Genomic DNA, 24,112 nt, shown 5'->3' on the forward strand with positions numbered 1-24,112 from the left:
GAAAGTGCCTCTTTACATCCTTGTTGATATGATTGGTCTGTAAACTCTTTGAAAGCAAGAGCAATGTACAATTTGTCTTTATTTTTTCTTCATAGCAGCTTTATTGAGCTATAATTCACCTACAATAAAATTCACTTTTAAAGTGTACAATTCAGTGGTTTTGGTAGTATACTCCTGCAGGTTTGCAACTATCACCACCATCTCATTTTAGAACATTTTCATCTTCTTTGGTATGGACTGAATTTTTTATCCCCTGCTCCCCAAATTCATATGTTGAAGTCCCAACTCCCAGTATCTCAGAATATAATTGGTTATTTGGAGAGAAAGTCTTTAAAGAGGTGATAAAGTTAAACTGAGGCCATTAGGGTTGGGCCCTAATCCAATATGACTGGTGTCCTTAAAAGAGAAACACACCAAGGGCACATGTAGGAGCATGCACATACAACAGAAAGGTCATGTGAAGTACAGTGAGAAGGTATCCATCTACAAGCCAAAGAGAGAGGTCTCAGAGGAAACCAACCCTGACGGCACCTTGATCTTGGACTTCCAGCCTCCGGACCTGAAAGAGAATACATTTCTGTTGTTTAAGTCACCCAGTCTGTGGTTTTATGTTATGGCAGTCTAGAAAACTAATAAAATCCCCAAAGAAACTTCTTACCTATTAGCAGTCAATCCCCACCCCCACAACCCACTGCTTGTGGCAACCACTAACCTGTGATTTGTCTCTGTGGATTTGCCTATTCTGGATATTTCATATAAACGGATCATACAGTATGTGGTCTTTTGTGACTGGCTTCTTTCACTTAGCAGAATGTTTTCAAGGTTCATCCAAGTTGTATCAGTACTTCATTCCTCTTCATGGCCAAATAATATTCCATTGTATGGAGATACAGATATGTACACACACACACACTACATTTTATTAACCGTTTGTCAGCTGATGAACCTTTGTGTTGTTTCCACTTTTTGGCTACAATGAATAATGCTGCTAAACACTGTGTACAAGTTTTTGTGTGGACATATGTTTTCTTTTGGGTGTACATCTAGAAGTGAAATTGTTACCAATGATTAGAAGGGCCAGTGCTTGGTTTAGTGTTCTGCTGTCATTGGCTTGAAATTCTTAATAATTTTTAACAAAGGGCGCTGCATTTTCATTCTGAACTAGGCCCCACAAATTATGTAGCCAGTCCTGCCTATGTTATTCAAGCATAAAAGCTATTTATAGTTGACTCTTGCTAAACTAACCAACCTCATTCTTGGTCACTGGGTCTATTTTACTTTTACACATTTGATAAAGCAAGGAAGGGCTCAAACCTGCCAATCCTATGTGTCTGTCACTGCTATAAATGCTTTTAACATGGAAGGGGTACAAGATAATGATTACAGATAAGGAAGCCAAGAGGCCACTGGAACATTTAAAGGAACTGAAACATCTTTATCTGTTGAAGCAAATCAGGTGCTCAAAGCAATGCTACCACCAATGGGGCCACATAAAAATAACCCTAGAGTCAGTAGAAAAAGCCAATCAGATGGGAATCAACTATGTGCATACTTGGATACAAGTGCTATTTAACACATACACTTCACACCATGTGGACAGATCTTAATTTGGTTCAGTTCCTGAAAGGGCTATATGGAAAAATCAAATGCACATTGACAGAGCTGCAGTGAATGACAAGACTCTCTGATGGGTTTGGTTTTTATTACATTTTAAAATCAGGTTTATTTCTTGTGGGTTGCACTTCTAAAATTCTAACATGTCAAGGCACTAAGACTATTAAGTCATAATGGTTTTACCCTAACTCGTTAAGAATGTATGTAAAAAATAAAATTGATGTATATAATAAAATTTCCTCTTGTATTTGAATCTCCATCTCCAGAAAAACTACCCTGATATAAATCTGAAGCAACTCACAGTAGTTTCGATGAGCTAAAACATATTTTCAGGGGTGCCTGGGTGGCTCAGTCAGTTAAGCATTTGCCTTTGGCTCAGGTCATGATCTCGGGGCCCTGGGACTGAGCCCCACATTGGGCTCCCTGCTCAGTGGAGAGCCTACTTCTCCTTCTGCCTCTCCCCCTGCTTTTGTGCTTTCACTGCCAAATAAAATCTTTTTTAAAAAATTAGAAAATAAAAAATAAAACATTTTCATAAGAACCAAGAAAAACAATGCTTAAAATAAACTGAAAATGTATTTTCAGTGCCAATTAAAGGTTCTCCTAAACTAGAGATCAGTAAATACCTTGTAGTTTACCTGGAATTTTTTAAAAACTTTTTCATATGAGCCATCCTTATAGAACTACTGCAAAATCATACAAAGCAGTGCTGTTTAAGTACTGTTTCTTTTTAAAAGGTAAAGTTATACTGTTATTAATGGGAAACAATATAAAAGGACAAATGTCTGGTATTTTCTGGATCAACTTTGACAGAGAGCAAGAGCGGGGAGGAGCAGGAGAAGAAGCAGGCTCCCCGCTGAGCAGGGAGCCTGATGCGGAACTTGATCCCAGGACCCTGGAATCATGACCTGAGCCGAAGGCAGGCGCTTAACAGACTGAGTCACCCAGGTGCCCTGTCAGTCACTATTTACTATCATTTTAACACCAAACATAATACAATTTACTAGTATTTATCAGATAGACACACACCCACCCTACCTATCCTCTTTCACTTATTTTTTTCCATAGCACTTAAATCACTGTCTATCTCTCATAGCACTACTCATTGTCTACCTCTCTCTATAGCCCCACCAGAATGTCCTCTCCCTGAGAACATGACTTGGTGTGTTTGCTGCTATATCCCATGTCTAGGACAGCACCTGATATTGTTAGCAACCTATGCATTGACCAAAGACTGAATGAAGGTGTTCACATTGTAGGTTGCTTAAGGTAAAGACTGCTTCCTAATTGTTACTGACTGAATGATTCTGTTGCACTAAGTACTTGGCTGATAGAAAGGGGATCCCTTTAGTTTTTTTCCTGCAGAACCTGGAGTGACAGATCTTCAAATCAAAAAAGTGATCCCTTCCCCATCCAGGGAAGAGGAAGATGTCACGGGTATCCTGTCCCCAGGGGTGACATGCCTGGCCAGTTTATTAAGATATCACCCTTGCCTGAGGCTGGTCTTTCTGCTACCACAGAAGTAAAGCAAGTTTAACTAATTTGGAGTGAGGAGGGTGCAGGGACAGGGTGCAAGCTGCCCAAGTGCACCTCTGACAGGTCATTTCAAACTGTGGTTTCACATATTAGGGGACACTCATCAATCTAAGTTATAAAACCCCTCCCTGGGCCATTTTCAGCAATTCCACGTCCATCAAGTAGGTCCAAATGTCCTTCACTGGAAGAGCCTCCTCTCCCTACAGTTCTTCTAGGTTTATCTTTTGCATCGGGGCTTATCCCAAAGTGGCCAAAATGGCCTTTTGTTCAGTGCTGCAGATTCATGAAGTGCTTCAAGTGTTGACCGTTGACAAGAGCTCCAAGCCAGATTACACCCTCTGTTGCACAGACACACTGACAATTTGGAAAGATGTTCCCCAGACAGCTTTAAATGTATTTCCCATTTCTGGGCCACCCCAACTGTAATACACTAGGAATTAAAATTTGTATTAATTCTGTAATTATCCTGGGAGCAATATAGTCACAGTGCATTGCATTTTTGCATATTAAATTTTTTGGTGTTGAATTTAAACTTAAAATACCCCATTTTTTGTTGCCCTGTTTTACACAGTTTTATATTTAATAGATCTCAGAAGAATGGAAGTAACCTGTAACTCTCTCAACCTCTCAGAGACCCTCCTGATCCCTTCTCACCCTGTGGCCCTTCTAATAGAGCTATTTGAGTTCACATCCTACTTTCAGCCCAAATGCCATTTTCTGGAGGACAATGACTGTAGCTGCTTCATCTCTTGGGCAGCTATCAACTAGATGCTTGTTGAATGAAGTTTCATTCAACAACTGCTCTTTGCCATTCCCATGGACAGCAGAGAGTTAAGGCTGGCTAAATTTATGGCTTTTTCTTTCAAGACAGAGCACACGTACATCTTTGTGTACCCACAAACTAAGAAATGTCCATCTAATACAAAGATAACAAGAAAAACCAAACCATGCCAGTTAAAATGGTCTGAGAAAATAAAAAGATTTCCCCAAATTTATTTCTTAGCCAACTTGTGCTTTTCCTAGGAGAAATTAAAAGTATATTAATGACCTATTTTTAGCCTTTTATTCATTTAACCAGTGAAATTAAAATATTGGTAGACTGTAATTAAATGAAGATGACATTATGGACCCTGAATTAATACTGTCATTGGAAATATTGCGTGTATTAATAGTTGGTCTGCATGTTACATTACCACCATCTGCTGTTCACGACTATCAATTTCAAAATAGTGACTTTCCTTCTTATTCCCCTTACTAAATCTTTTGTAAATTTAAATACCACATAGGCTTATGACCACTAATTTCAACATGCACCCATGATGTCCAGCATGGGTAGCATTTCCTAAGTTGGACTCCTTGCTACACTAGTGCTAGCAAGAGTGGCCTGGAAAAAAAGCGAGTTCAGTGGTTGAACAAGTTTGGGAAAAGCTCTTGAGTCACAATTTACACCAGCAGATTTAAGTCTGTGAAGAGTCCCTCAGTAAAAAAACTGGTTTAACTTTACGGAACCAAGTGTTTTCTAAACTTGCTTAATCAGGGCGCCTGGGTGGCTCAGTTGCTTAAACTTGCTTAATCATGGAACTCCTTCTTATACAGAACACCTGTTACCATTTTCAAAGGTACCAGCATTTGGTGCTTCATGGCTATCAATGCTTCACTGTATCAAATGCCTACAAGCAAACTAGACAATTTTACAACGTGATGTTTGTTTATAAATAATGTGCCACCAGATTTACACATATTCTCTTACATCACCTCCAGGAAACACAGGATGGCAAAGTAACATTGTTGTCACTATTGCTTCACAGCAAAGTTATTTCAGAAAGTGAAAAATCATCCCACCACTAGGCCTCAATAACGAGTTTCCAGCGGTGCTTCTCAAACTTTTCCAGCAAAATACCTCTAATAGCAAAGAAGGATAAACTCCGACCCCAGAGACAGGACTGCCAAAAGCAGGGCATGTCTCTGAAATCTCATGCTTTGTTTTTAAAATTCATGCAACAAATAGTGCCATGTTTGTCGAATGACAAATGTTCAGGATTATTCACTGCAAAGTGTTTTTAATAACAAAAGATTAAAAACGACCCAAATGTACATCAACAGGAAAGTGAATATCTTATAGTATAGCTATGTAGTGGAATATACTATACAGTTGTTAAAACAAAGAATGGGAACAGTCTCTAATATTTACATGGGAAAAGCTCCAAGATATTCTGGCATATGAAAAAAGCACGAAACAGAACTATGTAAAATGTGAGTTTTTATGAGAAAGGGACAAAAATAAGAATTCCAGAGTTGCTTATATATGCACATGGCAACTCTGGAAAAATCCACAGGAAACTCTTAACAGTGGTTCCCTTTTGGAGAAGAGGATGGGAACTCAGAAAATGGAGGACAGGGATGAGAAGAGACTTTGAACAGTATATCTTTTTATATTTTTGAGCCATATGAATGTGTAGCTTATTAAAATTATATTAAACATTAAAAAATCATGTTAATTTTTCACTCTGTGACATATTCACATCTGACCTAAAATTGTTTTAAAATATCCATACATTTTTAGAATAAACTATTCTAAACTATTATTCTAAATTAACTCTAAACTAATAGTTAAACTATATCCATATTTAAATTCCTGCTTGGTGGATCATCTGGGACATCATATACATAGTTCAGTGTGAAAGACATGGGTTTAGGCCATTTAAGACTTGTTTGAACATATAGCCTTCATTCCATTTGAAGAACCAACATCAACACAAAAAAAATCTGGAACCTCTACTAAAAAATGCTTGCTCAACAGTTTGGGACTTTTATGTATAAGATGGGGTTAGAACTCTGATGCACAAAATCAGTACTAACTAACATGTGGAATTGACCACACAGAAAATGGCACAAAACTAAAATGGCAACCCCAAGTGTGAAGCGTCACAGACTTCTGCCCATTTTTCCATGCCAGAGTGGTCAAGGGCAAGGCAAACCCCAAGGGCAAACCTCTGCTTTACAGCCCAAAGTAAGTGGAATTTCAAACTCTCCAACTATTTTCAACATATTTTTAAAAGCTTGGTGATTATTTAAAAAATCGGAATAATCAGTCTAGCTGCAGCCAAAAAATTTCCTATTACACCTCCTGAATACAAAAAAAAAAAAATAACAACTAGGCTTCTTTTGGCTATACTTCATAGCACTTTTATTAAAATGCTTTTTATATATCTGAAAAAAAATGTGCCATTTATTTATATTAAAGATATGGTCCAATAAACAAAATATAATACAGATATAACTCCAATGGAACAAGCAAAATGCAGTATGACTAATGTCAATGAAACACACTATAGGTACCTGCATTTTATACCCTAAAAGATATTCTGAGGACAAGTTCTGTTTCCTTGTTTACTTCCTAAGAGTGGTTTAATAAACCAACAGTGCCATAAATGTCTCTGAAATTCTCTTAAACTGAAATTTTATTTCTAGGTGTAAATAAGGCCAGAATTAAAAAGATAAACAGTATGAATAGATGAACCAATACGGCACAACCAGCAGGGAGTCATCTGTTCCTGCGTTCATCGATTCTGACTCTGTTTCAGAAGGCTGTTCTCTCTGGAATCCCTTCCGAGAAACAAACAGGCAGTGGCAACAGTGTGGACTTCAACCTCTCCTGCAATCTCCTGGATGAGCTGCTGGATATTCATAAGTGGCAGAATGATTCCACCTTTAGGTTTTAGGTTTTATTTCGGTTGTAATAATGAGTTATGAATAATTGATCACCGGGTAATAAATTATTCAGGCAGGCACACAGTTTCCAAGGAATCCTGGAGTGAGTCTAGCTAATGGCCTAACACAAGGCAGGGGCAGCTGCCGAGGGGACACCCCACAATTACCCCACGCTGCAGAGGCCTGGGTATAGTTAGTGCCTCTCAGTGTGGGCTTTTCAGCGAGGGGCCATATTAACGCCTTCTGAATTTTTATAAAGTAGAAATCCCCAAGGGGTACTCAGTGTCTAAGTGTGGTTATGAAATACTGAGCCCTGACTTCTTCATCCATCAAAGAAGGATATTTGCTATCAGCCGAGTACAACCTTTGCTGCTGAAACTAGTGCTGAACCAAAAAACTGTAAATCAAGAATGTCTACACATACACACACACCTGTGTGTGTATACATATACATATATATAGTTTTCATATTGTATATATAGTTTATAGTACATATATATAGTTTTCTATATTAGAGACATACACACGCAGAGTTTTTATAATTATGCCAGGCTAGCAAAATAATGCCAATATAAGCTTTACCTTGAGGAAATTATCTGCTTTTCTCAGTTTTCAAAAACTTTTGAATGTAACTCACCCTTATGAGCTCAAAACTCAACTTCTTTAAAGATAGTAAGGCTTACTAAAAGTCACCTTCAGATACGTGTCAAGTCCCATCCATAACAAATATCCAAACGCTTTACTTCCCTAAGTATTGTTAAACAGCCTTGCAAATCACATCTGTCATTGATCCTTCTTATAATTTTTCCTTTGTAAAACAATTCTAAAAATAATAAAACTACTCATTAGAGCTCAATAATCATTGTACTGAAATATCTTCGAAAGAGAACATGAATTAAAAGCAGCTGACCAACAAATGGCAAATCCAATTTTGTAAAAAGTAGACTGGCTGATCTTGCCCCCAAACCCAAACTATCTGCATTTGTGCAAGGCCAATGGGATGGGCAAGAAGAGAGTGAGGCAACGAAGGGCTACTGGACCAAAAATCTTCCTCAAAGTTTCCCTGAGGGAAGGCAGGGAACCTAATTAGGTTTTTAAGGGTTTCTCCAAATTCAAACTAACAGAAAAGTGGAAATGTCAATCAAGCTTTAATGAAAATGCTGAGTGCCCACCATATACGGGAGAAGTTGAGGAAGCTGACACCCAAACACATTCTTTTTTTTTTTTTAACTTCTTATTTAAATCCAATTTAGGGAACATTTACTAAAAGTAATACATGTTAGTAGGTAATGCATATTATTACTAAAGTTTCAGGGGTAGAATTTAGTGACTCATTGGGTGCATATAACACCCAGACACATTCTAATCAAAGCTTTAATATTCCAAATTTTCTACTCTTAGAAATTTGGAAACCTAGAACACATGACAAGAGGATCAACATACAATTTAAACTTCCTTCCTCACTTGCTCAATAAAGGTCATGAAAAGCAAAGCCTATAATTTTTCTCTGAACTAAAAACAAGAAGACTGACTGGTCTGAACCCAAAGATTAGAAAGCAACATTCAGCTTAAACTATCAAATTTTACAATGATTTTCACTAGCAACTGCAAAATCAACCAGTTTAATGATCTTAGAGGCTTTCATATATCATAGTCCAGGGTTTATAGTTTCTAAACACATTTATTAAGGTAATATTGATATACAGTATACTACACATATTTAAAGTGTATAACTTGATAAATTTTGACATATGGATATGCCCATGAAACCATCTCCACAATCATGATAATGAGCATGCCATCATCCCCAAAAGTTTCCTCATGCCCAGGGTTTGCTTTTTCAATAAGTAAAACTTCAGGTGGGTTTTTCACATAATTACTAAATCACAGCACTGCTGTACCAAGTATGTTCTACAGCATATCAGAGGTTTCATAATTGTTCATTCATACTTACAAGTATCAGGTAATAGGGGCCATGAAAGCAGCTGAGAAATAAAAAGGGATTGTGTTCTTGTTAAAGTATGGCATAGAAATTCAGTTCCATGGTATTTTAAAGCAATGAATGTCATATAATATTAACTGCTTATTTTTAATACTACATGAAATTATTTACACAGTACATAATTAGTGTGGCACACAAGCTACTTTTAGAACTTTGTGGTGTCAACCATGTGTATTTCCCATACAAATATAAATTTACAAATCACTAGTTCCAAAAACTAAGCTTAGGAATAACTGGTCAAGAAACTAATAGTAACATAAGGGTTGTTTTTCTGCCCTGTTGACTTTTAAGTCATGTACATCACTCTAAATTCACTATTTAGAAATGGATGTCATGGCAACTCAACTTTTTTTCCCAGGAAAATTGGCTCAAGAGCAATGAAGTGACCCAGAAACTAATTTTAACCTGAGAGCTTTCCACCTTCTCATTTCTTTGACGTTTACATTATAGATGTATCTCATTCCAAGTTCTTTAACGGTGGATGATAATCACAACTCGAATTTTCAGTTCAAAATAGTTACAAGGGTGGGTGCTAGCCAAAATTGCCCACAAGTCATTGCATGTGTCAAAAAAAGAACCAGATCAGTTCAGAAAGGGAAAAACTAAGAAGATGCCTCCCTCAGCTGATCCTGTTGGAGTAAGTGATAGATACAGGGGAACCGCCTGCCATGTGTCAGGTAGAGTGCTGGGCAGCTTGACTCATCAAAAGCTATTGGAGAAAAAAGTCTCACAAGAAGGCTGCTTGAAAAGAACTAAAAACAAGAAGGGCTAGTTACAGATTATATTTAAGGGTGTCATGCTTTCTTTGGGTCAAGAAATTAAAGATTAAATATTGAAAAATATTCTGACATCAACCATTAAAAACCCTGGATTTGGTTACTGAGGTTCCTCTGGAATCCATTAAAAACCAGCTCATCTCTCTGAAAAACTCCATTTTTGATTAGGGGGAAAAAGCTGAACTCTACTACACACATAAAGTTTTGTTCTGGCATATTATTCACTCATCCTTAAAATATTTTACTTACTGGGGACGCCTGGGTGGCTCAGTTGGTAAAGTATCTGCCTTTGGCACAGGTCATGATCCAAGGGTCCTGGGATTGAGTCCATCATCGGGCTCCTTGCTCAGCAGGGAGCCTGCTTCTCCCTCTGCCTCTGCCCCTCCCCCTGCTTGTGTGCTCCCTCCCTCTCTCTCTCTCTGATAAATAAATAAAATCTTTTTAAAAAAATTTCACTTACTGAATAAATGAGACAAAATAACATTTAAAATAGTAGACTTACACAAATCTTATATTTTAAAAATTTGGGGTAATCAACAATGACAATGTAAAGGGACCAGCATATCCAGTTACATTTTTAAATTATTATTTACCAAAAGAACTTAGATATCCTCCCATCTCATACATTTAAATGAATAATATTCCTTATTTCCTAGGGTATTATTCAGTGTTGGCAAAACCATTAGCTTCCCTGCTCACAAATCCAACAAAATAATACATCAGAAGAACAGAGTGGGATAAGCAAAGAATTTAAAGTCTAAAAATCTAATAAATATACCACAGTAATTTGCCTACACTCTTTTCCTGTCAATAACTTATCTGTGGTATTTTCAATAATTCACTTTTATTTTCTTTCAAATAATAACAATGCAAGAAAAAAAAAAGCATTAAAAAAAAAGGTTTTTTGTGTGCTGTTGTCTTCTTTCTAAACGCTTCTTGGATTCAGTCTTCAAAGCAGGCTTTTTTGGCCCCCTGCCCAAGCCAAAATGAAACTGAGGGGTTCCCTGCATCCTACTCGTCCTAAAATATTTTATTTATTAGTCATCTCTCATCGGTAAATATTAAAAACCAGAAAAGAAGCTCATGGCTTCTTTTATGCTAATACATGCAACAAAGCAGCCTCAGGAAAATGTAAATCATTTACCCCAAAATGTAGATTTCATTACCATGATTGAGATAAGTCAAAGTAACTGTGCACCCTTGCATTTTATTCTTTTTCCTTTCTATCTCCCAAACCTTAAATGTTGTAAGATGGCCAGAAGCTCAGGGGCTTGACTTTATTACAGACAGAGAACTGGCAAAGCCCACAGTGAAGTCCAAGTTCAAATTAACCCTTCCCACATTTACCTAAGAGGAACCAATGCACAAGATCCTCCAGAACATAAGCTGTTTTAAAAGAAATTTTAATATGCTTTCATATTATAATCTCTCCTAAAAGATCAAAGATTTTAAGGGAAAAAGACCTCATTATTACAATGAAAACTGTTTTCTGGCAGGGCAAAACGGAAAGAAATCATTAGTTTCCTCAAAATTGTTTTCATAACTCCATTGCATAACCACTGAATCCTATTAAACTAACTCAGCCTACTCAATAACCTGGTCCTCCCATCCCAGATACCCACTGGGGAGAACACCTGGTCATAATATAGAAATAATAGCTTTAATAAGAGTACATAAAATGGGCTCAAAGTCGGACTCATTAAATCTACTAATGTTTTGTTTAGAATGAGTCAAAACTGAAAGTAAGGATATGTTAAAATGATTAAATCAGACAGAAATCCATAAATAGGTGTTAGTAGGTATAGGATATATAAACACTAGCTTTGCTGAAGGCTATTACATAACAGAAAATTACTCTCACATTCTGAGTCGCTGGAAGCTTGTTTCAAATATTATAAAAATCTACGTATTCTGGTAAAAACTACTACTCATTTTTAATTATTTTTTGACACTGTCAGGCTACTATAATCAATTTATTAATTCACTAAGAGGAAAAATGTCCTTTTTTATAAACAGTGAAAACTTATACACAGAAAGGAAGGCTTTTCACGTTCATTTCATACAATATAAAAACTGATTTCTCTACTTCTCACTGTGTCAGAAATAAATTTGAAAATGGATGAAGTCCTTTTTTTTTTCTAATTACAACTGAGCAGGTCAGCAAATGTGGTCATAATTCATAACTGGCCCAAATATGCTTCAGTTGAATGGCACAGAATGCCCATCACTTCTCAGTGATTGAAGCTTGGTTCTTCATTAGCTTTCCAGGGCTATACCACTGTCAGAAAGGATATGCTGGAACAATCATTATATTAAATCTCTGCTAAAAAGTACAATACTTTTTTTACTTCTGCTTCAAAAAGGTTACCAGAATCAACACATCCAACAAGAGGGAGCTAACTGATATCAATGCCATACAGTGGACTATTATGTGAGCATTTACAATGACACTTTAAAGAGTACTTAATAACATGGGAAAATACCTATATTTTAGTGCTTCAAAAAAAAAAAAGATGCAAAATTATACATAAACTGAATGGAACTGTTCTGCCACCCTTTTGTCTAGTCCAGTGGTCCTCACAGTATAGTCTGCAGGCCAGCAGCAACAGCTGGTAGAGATGCAAATTCCCAGGCCCCACCCAGACTTGCTAAATCAGAAACTCTGGGAGTAGAGCCCAAAAAACCTGCATTTTAACAGCCCTCCAGGCAATTCTGATGAAAAAAACCAATAAAGTGAGAAAACCACTGGCTGGTTCTTAATCATCCTTCAGATCTTGGCCGAAACAACACATTCTCAGGAAGCCTTGCCTCATCCAGCGCCATGCTGCTGGCTTACATGGGTCTATCATACCTCATAGCAACCAAGACTTTCCTTTTACAGTAGCTACAGAGGCTTATAATTACTTTTACTTTTATGATTATACAATTAGTGTTCTTCTCTCCCACTAGACCAGATATTCTAAAGCCTAGCTGCACATTCAAATCACCCGGAAGCTCTCAAAAATCCAGCTGCCTGGGGTGCGGCCCAACTAAAACAACATACTGGGGTATGCCTTGAACATGTATTTTTAAAATACTGTGATTCCATTCTTTGGCCAAGGTTGAGGACCACCAGACTCTTTGAAGAGCAGGTGATCAGCAAATACTGATCAACAGTCATTGAATGAACATGTGGAGTTTTTTGTTTTTTTTTTTTATTCTATGGGTGTTTTATCTTACACATGGTACAAAATTCCAAATGTATAAAAAGGATTCAGTGAAAAGTAAGTCTCCTTCACTCTCATCCTCCCTTGCTTCTCTGAGGCAACCACTGTGACCAATGCCATATGTTTCCTTAGAAGAGTGAATAAATATTTGTCAACACACAGAGAAAACACCAGAAGTTGGGTGGCAGAATTATAGATTATTTTCCCGCTTTATGCACACCTGCACTTTTTATAAAATGTATGCACATTACTTTCATTATAGGAAAAGGAGGTACCCTAAAGATAACTGAATGTATGTGCATCCAGAGCTATTCAGGAGATACACTCTGGGTCTGACAGTTAGGAGAAAAATGGTCACTTTGGAACGATGTTCTCTGTCATGAGGAAGAGATCATTTACTTGGCTTAAGCGAATAGTCTAATTATTCCCCCTACTTCGTTTTGGTTATATTTTCACCTCTGATTAGATATTCATCTTCTCCAGAACTCGCATCAGAAAATGGTGGAAGGGCACATGAAAAGAGAGACTATTCATTCTAGGCCCTGAATTAAAAAATGTCATCATGGGTGCCTGGGTGGCTCAGTAGGTTAAGCGTCTGCCTTCAGCTCAGGTCATGATCCCAATGTCCTGGGATCAAGCCCCGCATCGGGCTCCCTGCTCAGGGGGCAAGCCTGCTTCTCCCTCTCCCTCTGCCTGCTACTCCCCCTGCTTGTGCTTTCTCTCTGTCAAATAAATAAATAAAATCCTTAAAAAAAAAAGTGGCATCATGATTTACAGATCTGTCTTGTCTGAATTTAGTTAACATGAGCCCCTACCAACACTGACCGTCTTTAGGTATAAGGTGAAGAGCTGAAGACTGGATCCTAGTGTGGTGGTTTAAAGATGGTTCTGTCCTTCAAAGATCCTGACCCCCTTGGCCCCAGCCCCATTGATGACTGTACCTCAATAGAACATTCTGGAACTAGGACATAAGTCTAAGATGCTCTCAAGAGAGACTGGGCTTAAGAGAGCTATCTGACAATAATGGACCCAGACTGTTGTGGGTTTTAATTTATTTTTTTATTGTTGTTGCCCCTTTATGATTTTTTTTTTTTTAAGATTTTATTTATTTATTTGAGACAGAGAGAATGAGAGAGAGAGAGCACATGAGAGGGGGGAGGGTCAGAGGGAGAAGCAGGCTCCCCACCGAGCAGGGAGCCCGATGCGGGACTCGATCCAGGGACTCCAGGATCATGACCTGAGCCGAAGGCAGTCGCTTAACCAACTGAGCCACCCAGGCGCCCCCCTTTATGACTTTTTACCTCCTTTACTCTTAAGGTCTAAGGACCTCTCCCCTCTGGTGTCAGTGTGACCAATTCTAGCAGCAATTCTTAGCCTCCTCTCCTCCTTTCTGTTTCTGTGGCTGGGTGGGAAATCTGCCTGTTAGGACTTGTAAAAATCTGCTCTACTACAGGCCTAAAAGCTCTCCCAGGAGGCAGGGGCCTAGGTTTGAGGACATTTCTCTAAGGATTGGTAACTCTTCTGATTAACTCCAGTCCTTATCTCATGCTGTAGACATTTCATATTGAGAAGAAATGCTCTGTGGAGAGAGAAACTATTTCCATGTTAACCATGCTGACCATACTTAGGCAAAGGCCAATGTGTAGGTACAGTGTTAAAGAAGGAAATATTTGGATATTTACATGGACAGGACTTAAGAGGGAAAAAATGAAAGCTCTTGATAATGCACAGAAACTAGTAAAATAAAGACCATAGGTAGCTAGGAAGGGATCTGGACAGTGGCCAACATCTCTGAGAGCAACCTGCCACACAGATGTTTAAACATTACACTGTTTGCTAGTTGTTTTATGTATGTTAATTCTATCTTTCTTCTAGACTGGAAGCTCCTGAGGGCCAAGCCTTAGCTGCTATTGCTTCAGTCTCCTCACTGGTGCTTGGTACAAAGCAAAGATTTAATATATAAATTAAGAGTTGACAAACTAAAAGACTACAGCACAAAATCAGCTCTAAATAATAATGTCACTGTATTTTAAGTTGGTGAAATTTAAAACACCATTATAACCAGAATTCTATGCTGATAAGATGAATGTTGAAAGTCATTGCAACTGTGGCCATGATTAATCATGTATAAGTAATCATGTGCAAGTTTAATCATGCATCTTAGGGTAAGCCTACTTCCTTAACATCTCTTTTCTATTAAGTTACATGCACTATGCTAAGGGCCAAAGAACTTCTTAGCTCATCCAAATCTGTGGGTTTGCTTAAAAAAAGAGTCTGACAGCTTAACCAAAATATAAAATTATGAAGTAGAATTAGAACAGTATTTATTTACGAATATGAGTTAACATTATCATATCCTTACATTTCTTAGACCAGAGTTTCTATAATTATGAAAGAAAATATTCCCAAATATTGTTTTATAAATTTCATGATGCAGAATAAAAAAAAACCTCTGTGCCATTCAATACTCATTTTAAGTTTAATTTTATTCTACTGTGATAACTAAAAAAGGAATGCCAGATCTTTATGCCAAAAAGAAAACTCTCACTAAACACACATTAATCAAATGTCATGCCTGTAGCTTTTTTCTAATCCCATAGCTAATGCAGAAAGTCAATAAAAATATAAAGGAATGTGGTACTTGCATTGTAATTAAAATGCACAAATTCACAGTATACGAAAAATGTCAATGGTAGAGTGCTGCCCCCAAGTGGCATAATGATAAATTGCAATACTGTGATGGAAAAGAATAGCTATTCCTATTTGTCAAGTTTTTTGATTAAATCTAAAACTGTATATTACATAAACTTAGATTTCACATGGGATATTAATAAGTGTCCTATGGACCATCTCAGACTCATGGTATATCCAAGTCACTCTTTTAACTAGGGATACCAAGACACAGTCTGGTATATAAGGTTATGATACACTTTCCTTATAATCTCAAAAGATCAGGGGTGTGGAGTCAGACCTACTCTGATCTATTAAGGGAACTGCATTCAAAACATCATAGAAATCTTTTTAGAAAGTATTATTTTCTACCCATCTCTGACATTAACTAATTCCCTATGTTTTTGGCCTAATATGTAAAGCATAATTTAAAACCTTATCTAATCAAATTGCTTGGCGAATGGGTGGTACTAATTAATGTGCTTTGCTCACAAACTGAAGATTCAACTGTTAACACTCTGGAGAAAGAATCTAAAAAAATATGAGTTTAGTTTTCTGCTTCTGTACATGTATTAAACATAATCACTGATGAGTTGCTATCTTATGTAGCTAAAAGGTCAACATTCTGAGGATCAATTGCTTTTGGACAGTCAGAGAGATAAAAAAGAAGAGATGACAACAGAATTGCTACAGTCTCAAGAAAGATCCTTAAATAAGATTTTAAAATCACATCCTTGAGATCAGATTGCTTTGAGAGATTTCTCTCTTAAAAGTACAATGCAAAAGAAAAACTTCCACTTTAATAGAGTGCCAATTGCAGTTATTGGGTGGTGACTAGATAAAGTTTTATTAGGCTTCCTTTAATTATTCCTTTAACTTGGATTATTTACAAATAAGATGAATCTCAACTGCTATTGAATGATATCCATAAGGTAATATGATAATATTCTATATTTTACACATCTATTTACAAATATATTTTTATCTATTTATAAATATATCTTATATTTATATATTATGTAATCTTTATTATATAATATCTATTTATCTTGATGTTCTATACATATAGATAGATAGATAGATATCTTATTTAGCCCTATTACAATCCAATGAAGTATTACAACCATCTTACAGATAAGGAAACTAAAGCTCAGATTAGGAAACTGCATAACCTTAATCTTTTTTTTTTTTTTTTTTAAGATTTTATTTATTTATTTGAGAGAGAATGAGAGACAGAGAGCATGAGAGGGAGGAGGGTCAGAGGGAGAAGCAGACTCCCTGCTGAGCAGGGAGCCCGATGCGGGACTCGATCCTGGGACTCCAGGATCATGACCTGAGCCGAAGGCAGTCGCTTAACCAACTGAGCCACCCAGGCGCCCTGCATAACCTTAATCTTACAGTTAAGTACAAGACTGGCTTTACATCTTGACCTGTTCACCTCCAAAGCCTGGGGTCTTAACTGTGACAAGTTACAGCCTTCCTTCTAGCATTCTAGGATTTTGTGAGCAGCCATAGCCATGATTCTTCATGATTTTAGCAGAGAGTTCTAAAATCAATTGATCTAAAATCAAATGTCTACAAAGACAGGCAGGTAGTAGAAAGGTGTGATACAGCTGCATGTAAGAGACAGTGAAGAGTAGCAGCACGTGGCTAATTAAAGAGCACAGGGTCTAACTAACGGGGGCGGCTGCTACCCACCTCCAGCCCATGTGTCAGCAAATGTCACCAAATCTTTTGGTTTGTATTTTCCCCAAGAGAAATGCAAAGCTCGATTTTTACAACACTGCCCTTTTAAAATACTGGCAACTAATTTAGACTAAAAAAGAAACACTACTCAGGCCAAACAAAACACATCTGAAGGCTGAATGTAGCCTGTATGTAATACGTTGTAGAGATTCTGATGATGATGATTCTTTTTCAAGAGATTCTACACTAGACTTCCTGGTATAAAATAATTTGTCAATTATCCTCACTACTGGATTCATTCCACACACCTAGGCTTCATCTGCCATATTCAGCTCAAGTTAGGTGTTTTCAGACTAGTAGTGCAAGTACAGGAAAAGTTATTGACAAATCACTTCCCAACCAAACAGCCCCTTCCTCTCTCATTTCTCTCCCCCTGCCCCCCAACACCTACACACTTTACTCACCCACCATCTCAAGTCTGAAGCTTTCAAGTTTGGTCTTCATATATATTAATTTGCATCCCTTTGTTCAACTTTTTAGCCCTCCTCCGAATTCCCTTAAAATTCTTCACATTCCTCACTCACTGAAGAAACCAAAATTAAATATAGTCTTTATGATCAGGGATAGAAGCAGAAAAATATTCACCTTTAGCCCAGAGGCTGACCTATAGCCTGCACAGTTTCGATAAAGATCAAATGCATACTGGCTGCTACATTCTTTTTTTTTTTTTTATTGCAAAAGTAGTTTTACAAGTAGAAATTCAAAGAAAACATTTATGATCTAATGCTCCCTGCTCATCCCCTCCCCCTTGAGCACTAACCATAAAACCACCAGCTTCATACAGCAATGTGCAGCTCTTTCAGCCCACAGGTCCTAACCCTGTTGCTATAATAAAAGCACCTTTTTGCACCGAAAATGTCTCAAGAATTCTTGACCATTTGCTTGTGGCCCCACATCACTTACAATGAGACTTTTACACATTCTGGGTCAGATTTAGGTCTTACTCTCAATGTTTCCATAAAGGTACTCTAGTAATTTTCAGAAATTTATCATCCTGTTCTACATGGCTGGAATTGTACCTCTAGGATTTATGGAGAAGAATTCTTTTTTTTTTTTTTTTTAAAGATTTTATTTATTTATTTGAGACAGAGAGAATGAGATACAGAGAGCATGAGAGGGAGGAGGGTCAGAGGGAGAAGCAGACTCCCTGCCGAGCAGGGAGCCCGATGCGGGACTCGATCCAGGGACTCCAGGATCATGACCTGAGCCGAAGGCAGTCGCTTAACCAACTGAGCCACCCAGGCGCCCTGGAGAAGAATTCTTTTTGATAGGAGTCATGAAGTATGCTCTAAGGACACCAGAAAAGTACCAGCACTGTCACTATCCTTCATGCAGGAATTTATTGAAAACTACGAATTCTAGATAATTACTTTTTAAACTTCTGGATATAGAGACCATTTAAAAAGTTGATTTTGAAAATAAAATAGTAGCATCAACATTTACCTTTATAATTCCTATGTAATGTTAAGAAGTAGAAAATGTTTATCACATTGATTTTAAATCCAATGGGCAGAAGCTGAAAGAATTTAGAGTAGCCTCAAAACCTCTGAAAAAAAGAATAGATTATGGGATGGAAGTCTGTTTTTCTGGAGTTAAGGACTGATGTCTTGGATCGTTCTTCCTTCTGGTTTCTATTTTTCCTGTGTTTCTGATGTACAAGTTTCTCATCTGAACTTCAATTCTAACTAACTTTTCACTGTAGCAAATTCAAACAACTTCGAGCTAGAAAGGAAGATTCATCCTTATCTGTAACAGACATACCAACCAACAGCATTATGAGTTTTTCTCTACTATGAAAGTTTAAGGGTCCGATCAAAATCAAAGAAAAGGAAGTAACAAGAGGGTCCTCAATATTATTAAGCTAATTTTAGATGGAGCCCCTGTTTGGTTTAAATGTCTAATTTGTGAGCTGTATAACTATAGACTTTGAAAAATTCCTTCATAGAAGCAAAAAAAAATTAATACCGTATTTCCCTTAGTACCCCCTATTCACCTCTAGTATGAATTATCATTTATTTGCATTTCATAACATTTCTAAAATTGCCATCATTATAAACAATTCTTACTTTCTCATTCAAGAAGTCCCAATCAAGTTAAGTGGAAGAGATGGTGTAATTGAGATTCTGGTACGCATAAAAATGATATTTTCACTTCATCTACCCCATTTCCCTTTTCTGGGTCATTTGGGTACTTCACTCACCTGCTGAAATGCTTTTAAAAATCTTATCTGAGGACACCATTCTAGAAGCTTTTCTTTCGCTTACTAAATTCTTGGACTCTTAAATGCAAAGAGCAAATGGTACTCCATGTTCTTAATCAGCTAAGAGCTACACATACAGGGCAGCCAACTCAAAATTTGTATGAAGTATTTTTACTTACAATTCCTCTCCTTGTTTTGCTTTCTTGTCTGAAACCAGATAGACAGTTCCAAAACTTCCACTACCAAGTTTTTGTTGAAGCACATATCTTCTTGCAATCAAGGTCTTTGGATAAGTAGAAATGGCTATTGATCCATTCACACATTTAGCAGCCTCTTGGAATTTCAGCATTGCTCCAAACAAGAGAGAACTGGTTTATTTGTATATAGAAATTTAACATTCAAGTCTCCTAGAAAATGGCCAAATTCATCCAAGTAGCTTCGGTCAATCCTTTAAAAGTGAAAAGACAGAGATCAGGTCCAAAGAATGCTGAAGTATTCCTAACAATAGGTATAAGTTTTTGACATTGATACCTGCACCTTGAATAGTGGATTCAATGACACCACACTAATGACTTGAGAGAAAAATGTTAAAAGGTAGTGATACTGGCAGATTCTAGTAGAAGACAGTCTTTCCACAAGAAGAGAGCCTTCCCTGGGGCGCCTGGGTGGCTCAGTTGTTAAGCATCTGCCTTTGGCTCAGGTCCTGATCCCAGGGTCCTGGGATCAAGCCCTGCATTGGGGTCCCTGCTCAGTGGGAAGCCTGCTTCTCCCTCTCCCACTCCCACTCCCACTCCCCCTGCTTGTGTTCCCTCTCTCACTGTCTTTCTCTCTGTCAAATGAATAAACAAAATCTTTTAAAAAACAAAAAAAGGAGAGAGCCTTCCCTCATACATCCAAATATGGCAAAAGTGAGTTACAGTTAAACAGTCTGTTTAAGATTTATACTCCCCACCTACTTCTTAAAAAAATCCAAATATAAGAACACTATAATTTCCTTAAATTTATACATTTGCATCAATCTTTTTGTAATTCTTCCCATCTTATGTCTGTTTTGATTAACAAACAGTGAGTTCGGATTAAACTAGAAATTAGCATAGAATTTTTTCTGTAGACGTTAAACCATGGTATTTGCACTTATTAGAATAGATGTGAAGAGGAATAAAGATTTCAGAACAAATTTTTTTCCCATCCTAAACAAATTCTGGTCGTTTCTGAAGTTATTATACATACTGTGTATAGAGTAATCACTCTGGATTGGAAACAAGAAGTGTGCAAATGCGGTTCAAACCACAAATTGTATTTTATGATAGCTGAATATAAATGTGTTATAATTCCTCAAGGAACTATAAATATACAGCAGGATTATGAAAAGTAGGACTGTTTCATATGAGTGTATGCCACTTTTATTTCATCAAAATGTAAAATGTTTTGTTAGTTACCATGAAAAGTAGGTTTTGTTTAAAATCTAAGAAAACATGATTTTAAATTGAAGACTGTCTATGCCTTGGAGTCAAGTTTCCATATTCAACTATTCCAAAGCTATAACACAAAAACTTATTGTATATAATGATAAAACAAGATGCTATCTGTATAGTTTGGGGTATATGACCAACAAGCTTCACAGGGTGGTGACAATCACAAAAATCCTCAAATTTAAGCATAAATAGTAAATGTCCATTTACAGCATTTTTCTTCTTGAAATAATGCATTAATCAGTTAAGTTTTACCTGATGCCAGTGAGAAGTATTCTAGTAACCAGCCTTAAAAAAAAAAATTTAAAAAGAGGGTGTGCCTTGCTGGTTCAGTGGGTAGAGCATGCCACTCTTGATATCGGAGTTGTGGGTTTGAGCCCCATGTCGGGTGTGGAGATTACTTAAAAATAAAATCTTTAAAAAAGGGAAGAAAGAAACCAAATCATCTGGTGGCTATGAGCTCATACTAAAACAACATTAGCATTGGGTTGGAACTTCAGAGCTGGGGCCCATACCTCAAAATCTCTGAATAAATAAATTATGTCAGATTATCAAGATCACAGAAAATAGGGGCACCTGGGTGGCTCAGTCCTTAAGCGTCTGCCTTCGGCTCAGATCATGATCCTAGGGTCCTGGGATCGAGTCCCACATCGGGCTCCCTGCTCAGCGGGAAGCCTGCTTCTCCCTCTCCCACTCCCCTGCTTGTGTTCCTGCTCTCTCTATCTCTCTCTCTGTCAAATAAATAAATAAAATCCTTAAAAAAAAAAGATCACAGAAAATATTAGTGAAATCTACTATTGAAAAAACAATTGGAGAGCAGGCCTCTACATGTGTATTTTGTTTGCTTTCTGTGCTCCCATAAAAGTGCTACTTGCTGGCCAAATTAAGGTGTTAAGAAAAATATATGGACTCACAGCCTTTTCAACCGAAAAGAACCCTTCCGATCACCCAATAATATTCCTTATTTTAGGGATGAGATAACGGTCCCTGTTTAGTGAAGGACAGAATAGTTCTGAGACGTCGAATTTTCCAGGGACTCCTATTTGTAAATGAGCTTTTAAACCCAGCAGTGTCATCTAAGCAGTCTGGCCAGGCCCTCAGAGCACTCTGGGACTAGGTTCCCAGACTCAGCCCTGCCACCCCCTTCCCCAGTCCACCTTTAGGCCATCGATTCCATTAATCTCTGTGCAACCACAGAGCTACCCTAGTAGGTCACCTGCCATCTAGATTCTAGAACTATCTGTTCGTTTGTCAACGTTCCCTCGCCCCCACCTCATGAAGGTTGTGAATGAAGTTGAGCTCCAGGAAAACACCCTATCTTTGTATCCTTGGCTCCCGTCATAGAGTGGGCGTTCAATACGTTTTGTTAAGGCAAACAAGCGTCCAGCACACCGACTGTTGACCAAGGGAGGGAATAAAAGGGGGGGGGGGATGGTGAGAGGAGGGAAGAGAAGATTTAGAAAGCTGGATGGGAACCGTGAGAAAGGTGAGAGATTACCTCCTGCAAACTGACCCTTGGAGGTAAAACTAGCTGGTTGGGGGCAAAAGGCAAGGGAAGGAGAGTGTATCACAGTTTGAAGTCAAGTAGTTCTCTCACTGCTAATAAATGAGAGGAAGCAGATTTGACACCAGATTCTGCTAAAGTAGAACGCTAACCTTAAAGGTCTAACGAACATTCCTTGCCTCAACTTTTTAAAAATTACATTTTCGCAAAGCGGGTTAACCTATATGGAGGAGGCGCCGGCAACACTGATTCTCCGGAGACTGGAGCAGATCCGGAAGGAAAGGAGCTGAGGGAAGTGAAGGGGTCGCGGGCATGGAGGCCCAGGGATGCGGATCCCGGCTGGGGCGGCCTGAAGCCATCACCTTTTCCTGCTTCGGGGAGCCCGGCACGCCCCGAGGAGCGCCCTTCGCCTTTCGCATACCTTTCGGTGTCGAGGGCGGAGGAGCGGCGGCCGGGGCATGCCCACAGTCCCACCCGTAACTGGGACGTATGTTGGGCAGGTCTCACGTAGGTGCAGCCGCGCCGCCGAGCTCCAGTACCTCCCGGCACCGCTGTTGTGCACCGTTGCCAGGGAGACAGAGTGGGGCATGCTGGGAAGCCGGAGCTAGGCGGCCCAGTGCGGGTCCCCGAGGCGGAAGTGTGCGCCGACCCAAGTGGGCGGGGAAAGACGATTCAGGCCCGACCGGTCTGGCTTTCCTAACCTGACAGCCGCCATTTCGGAGCTTACTTCCCGGCCCTCCTTTAGCGACCTCGCGCCTCCAGGCCCGGGAGCACCTGCCCCAGGCGCAGTCTGGCACCAGTGGCTTCATGAAACCGAGCTTCCCAGTGACGTCATACCCGGAGACTTCCGGTTCCCGCTCTTGAGGTTGGAGTCTCATGTGCGGGCGTTTCCAGCAGAGGCTCCCGCAGTCTTTTAATGGAAGGGCTGGTGCTCTGGGAGGAAGATGCAGGTGGGCTCTGCTGCTGGTCCGGGTAGCGAGTTGTAAGGGTTGTTGGTGGCGTGATGTATGAAGGCCTGTGTTTGACTACTAACATCAGACCTTTTGTGCGCCTTTCTCCTATCCAGCTCGCTTTTGTTCAACAACTGTTGCAAGGTCCTGTAATTGGTTTAGGATGAGTTGACATGGCCTCTGTTCGCATAAGCTTTACAAGACATAAATAACTGCTATGCCGGATAAGGTGCTGAGGGTTGGGCTAAAATTAGGGTGAAATGAGTTGGGCGCAAAATGCAAGAGGGTACCCCAAAAGTCTGTAATCAAGATAAATATATTTTAATGCGGTATATTTAAAAATCAAAATTAATGCAAAAGAAATCCATGATTGACAAAATCTCATGGTTTTAAATAAAGACAGTGCTATGCCGAGCCATACTGGAGTGTGAGGCCAAAGGAAAAGCTAGTAACACACATCCTGTGACTTAAGTTAGCCAGATAAGGAACTATATTCTTGGTACTGAACCAGATATGCAAAGACAAGAAAATGGAAAGAGCCTCTGGTTAGGGTGAAACTGGAGAGTAAGCCCCTGCATGCTTATGAAGCAGTAATTTTCCTTACTCAAAACTATGCCAATTAAGATGGGACCTAACACAAGCCAAGGCCTAAAAGAAATTCCCAGACTCTGACTATCAATAAAGAAAAACTGGATCCATATCATTGACCCTATACACTTTAGTTA

General features: G+C 38.5%; 1 protein-coding gene across 1 annotated transcript in view; it reads right to left on the bottom strand.

The window, feature by feature from the left end:
- The window catches only part of NEK11 (NIMA related kinase 11), a 230,692-nt gene extending 210,794 nt beyond the window's left edge, over positions 1-19,898 (bottom strand). Inside the window, exon 1 of the mRNA XM_044915659.1 lies at positions 19,641-19,898. Within this exon, the coding sequence (XP_044771594.1) occupies positions 19,641-19,810 (170 nt within the window). The 5' untranslated portion in view covers positions 19,811-19,898. The remainder of the gene's footprint in view (positions 1-19,640) is intronic.
- Positions 19,899-24,112: the final 4,214 nt, after the last annotated feature.

Source organism: Neomonachus schauinslandi, chromosome 1 (assembly GCF_002201575.2).
Source record: "Neomonachus schauinslandi chromosome 1, ASM220157v2, whole genome shotgun sequence".
Taxonomy (NCBI): domain Eukaryota; kingdom Metazoa; phylum Chordata; class Mammalia; order Carnivora; family Phocidae; genus Neomonachus; species Neomonachus schauinslandi.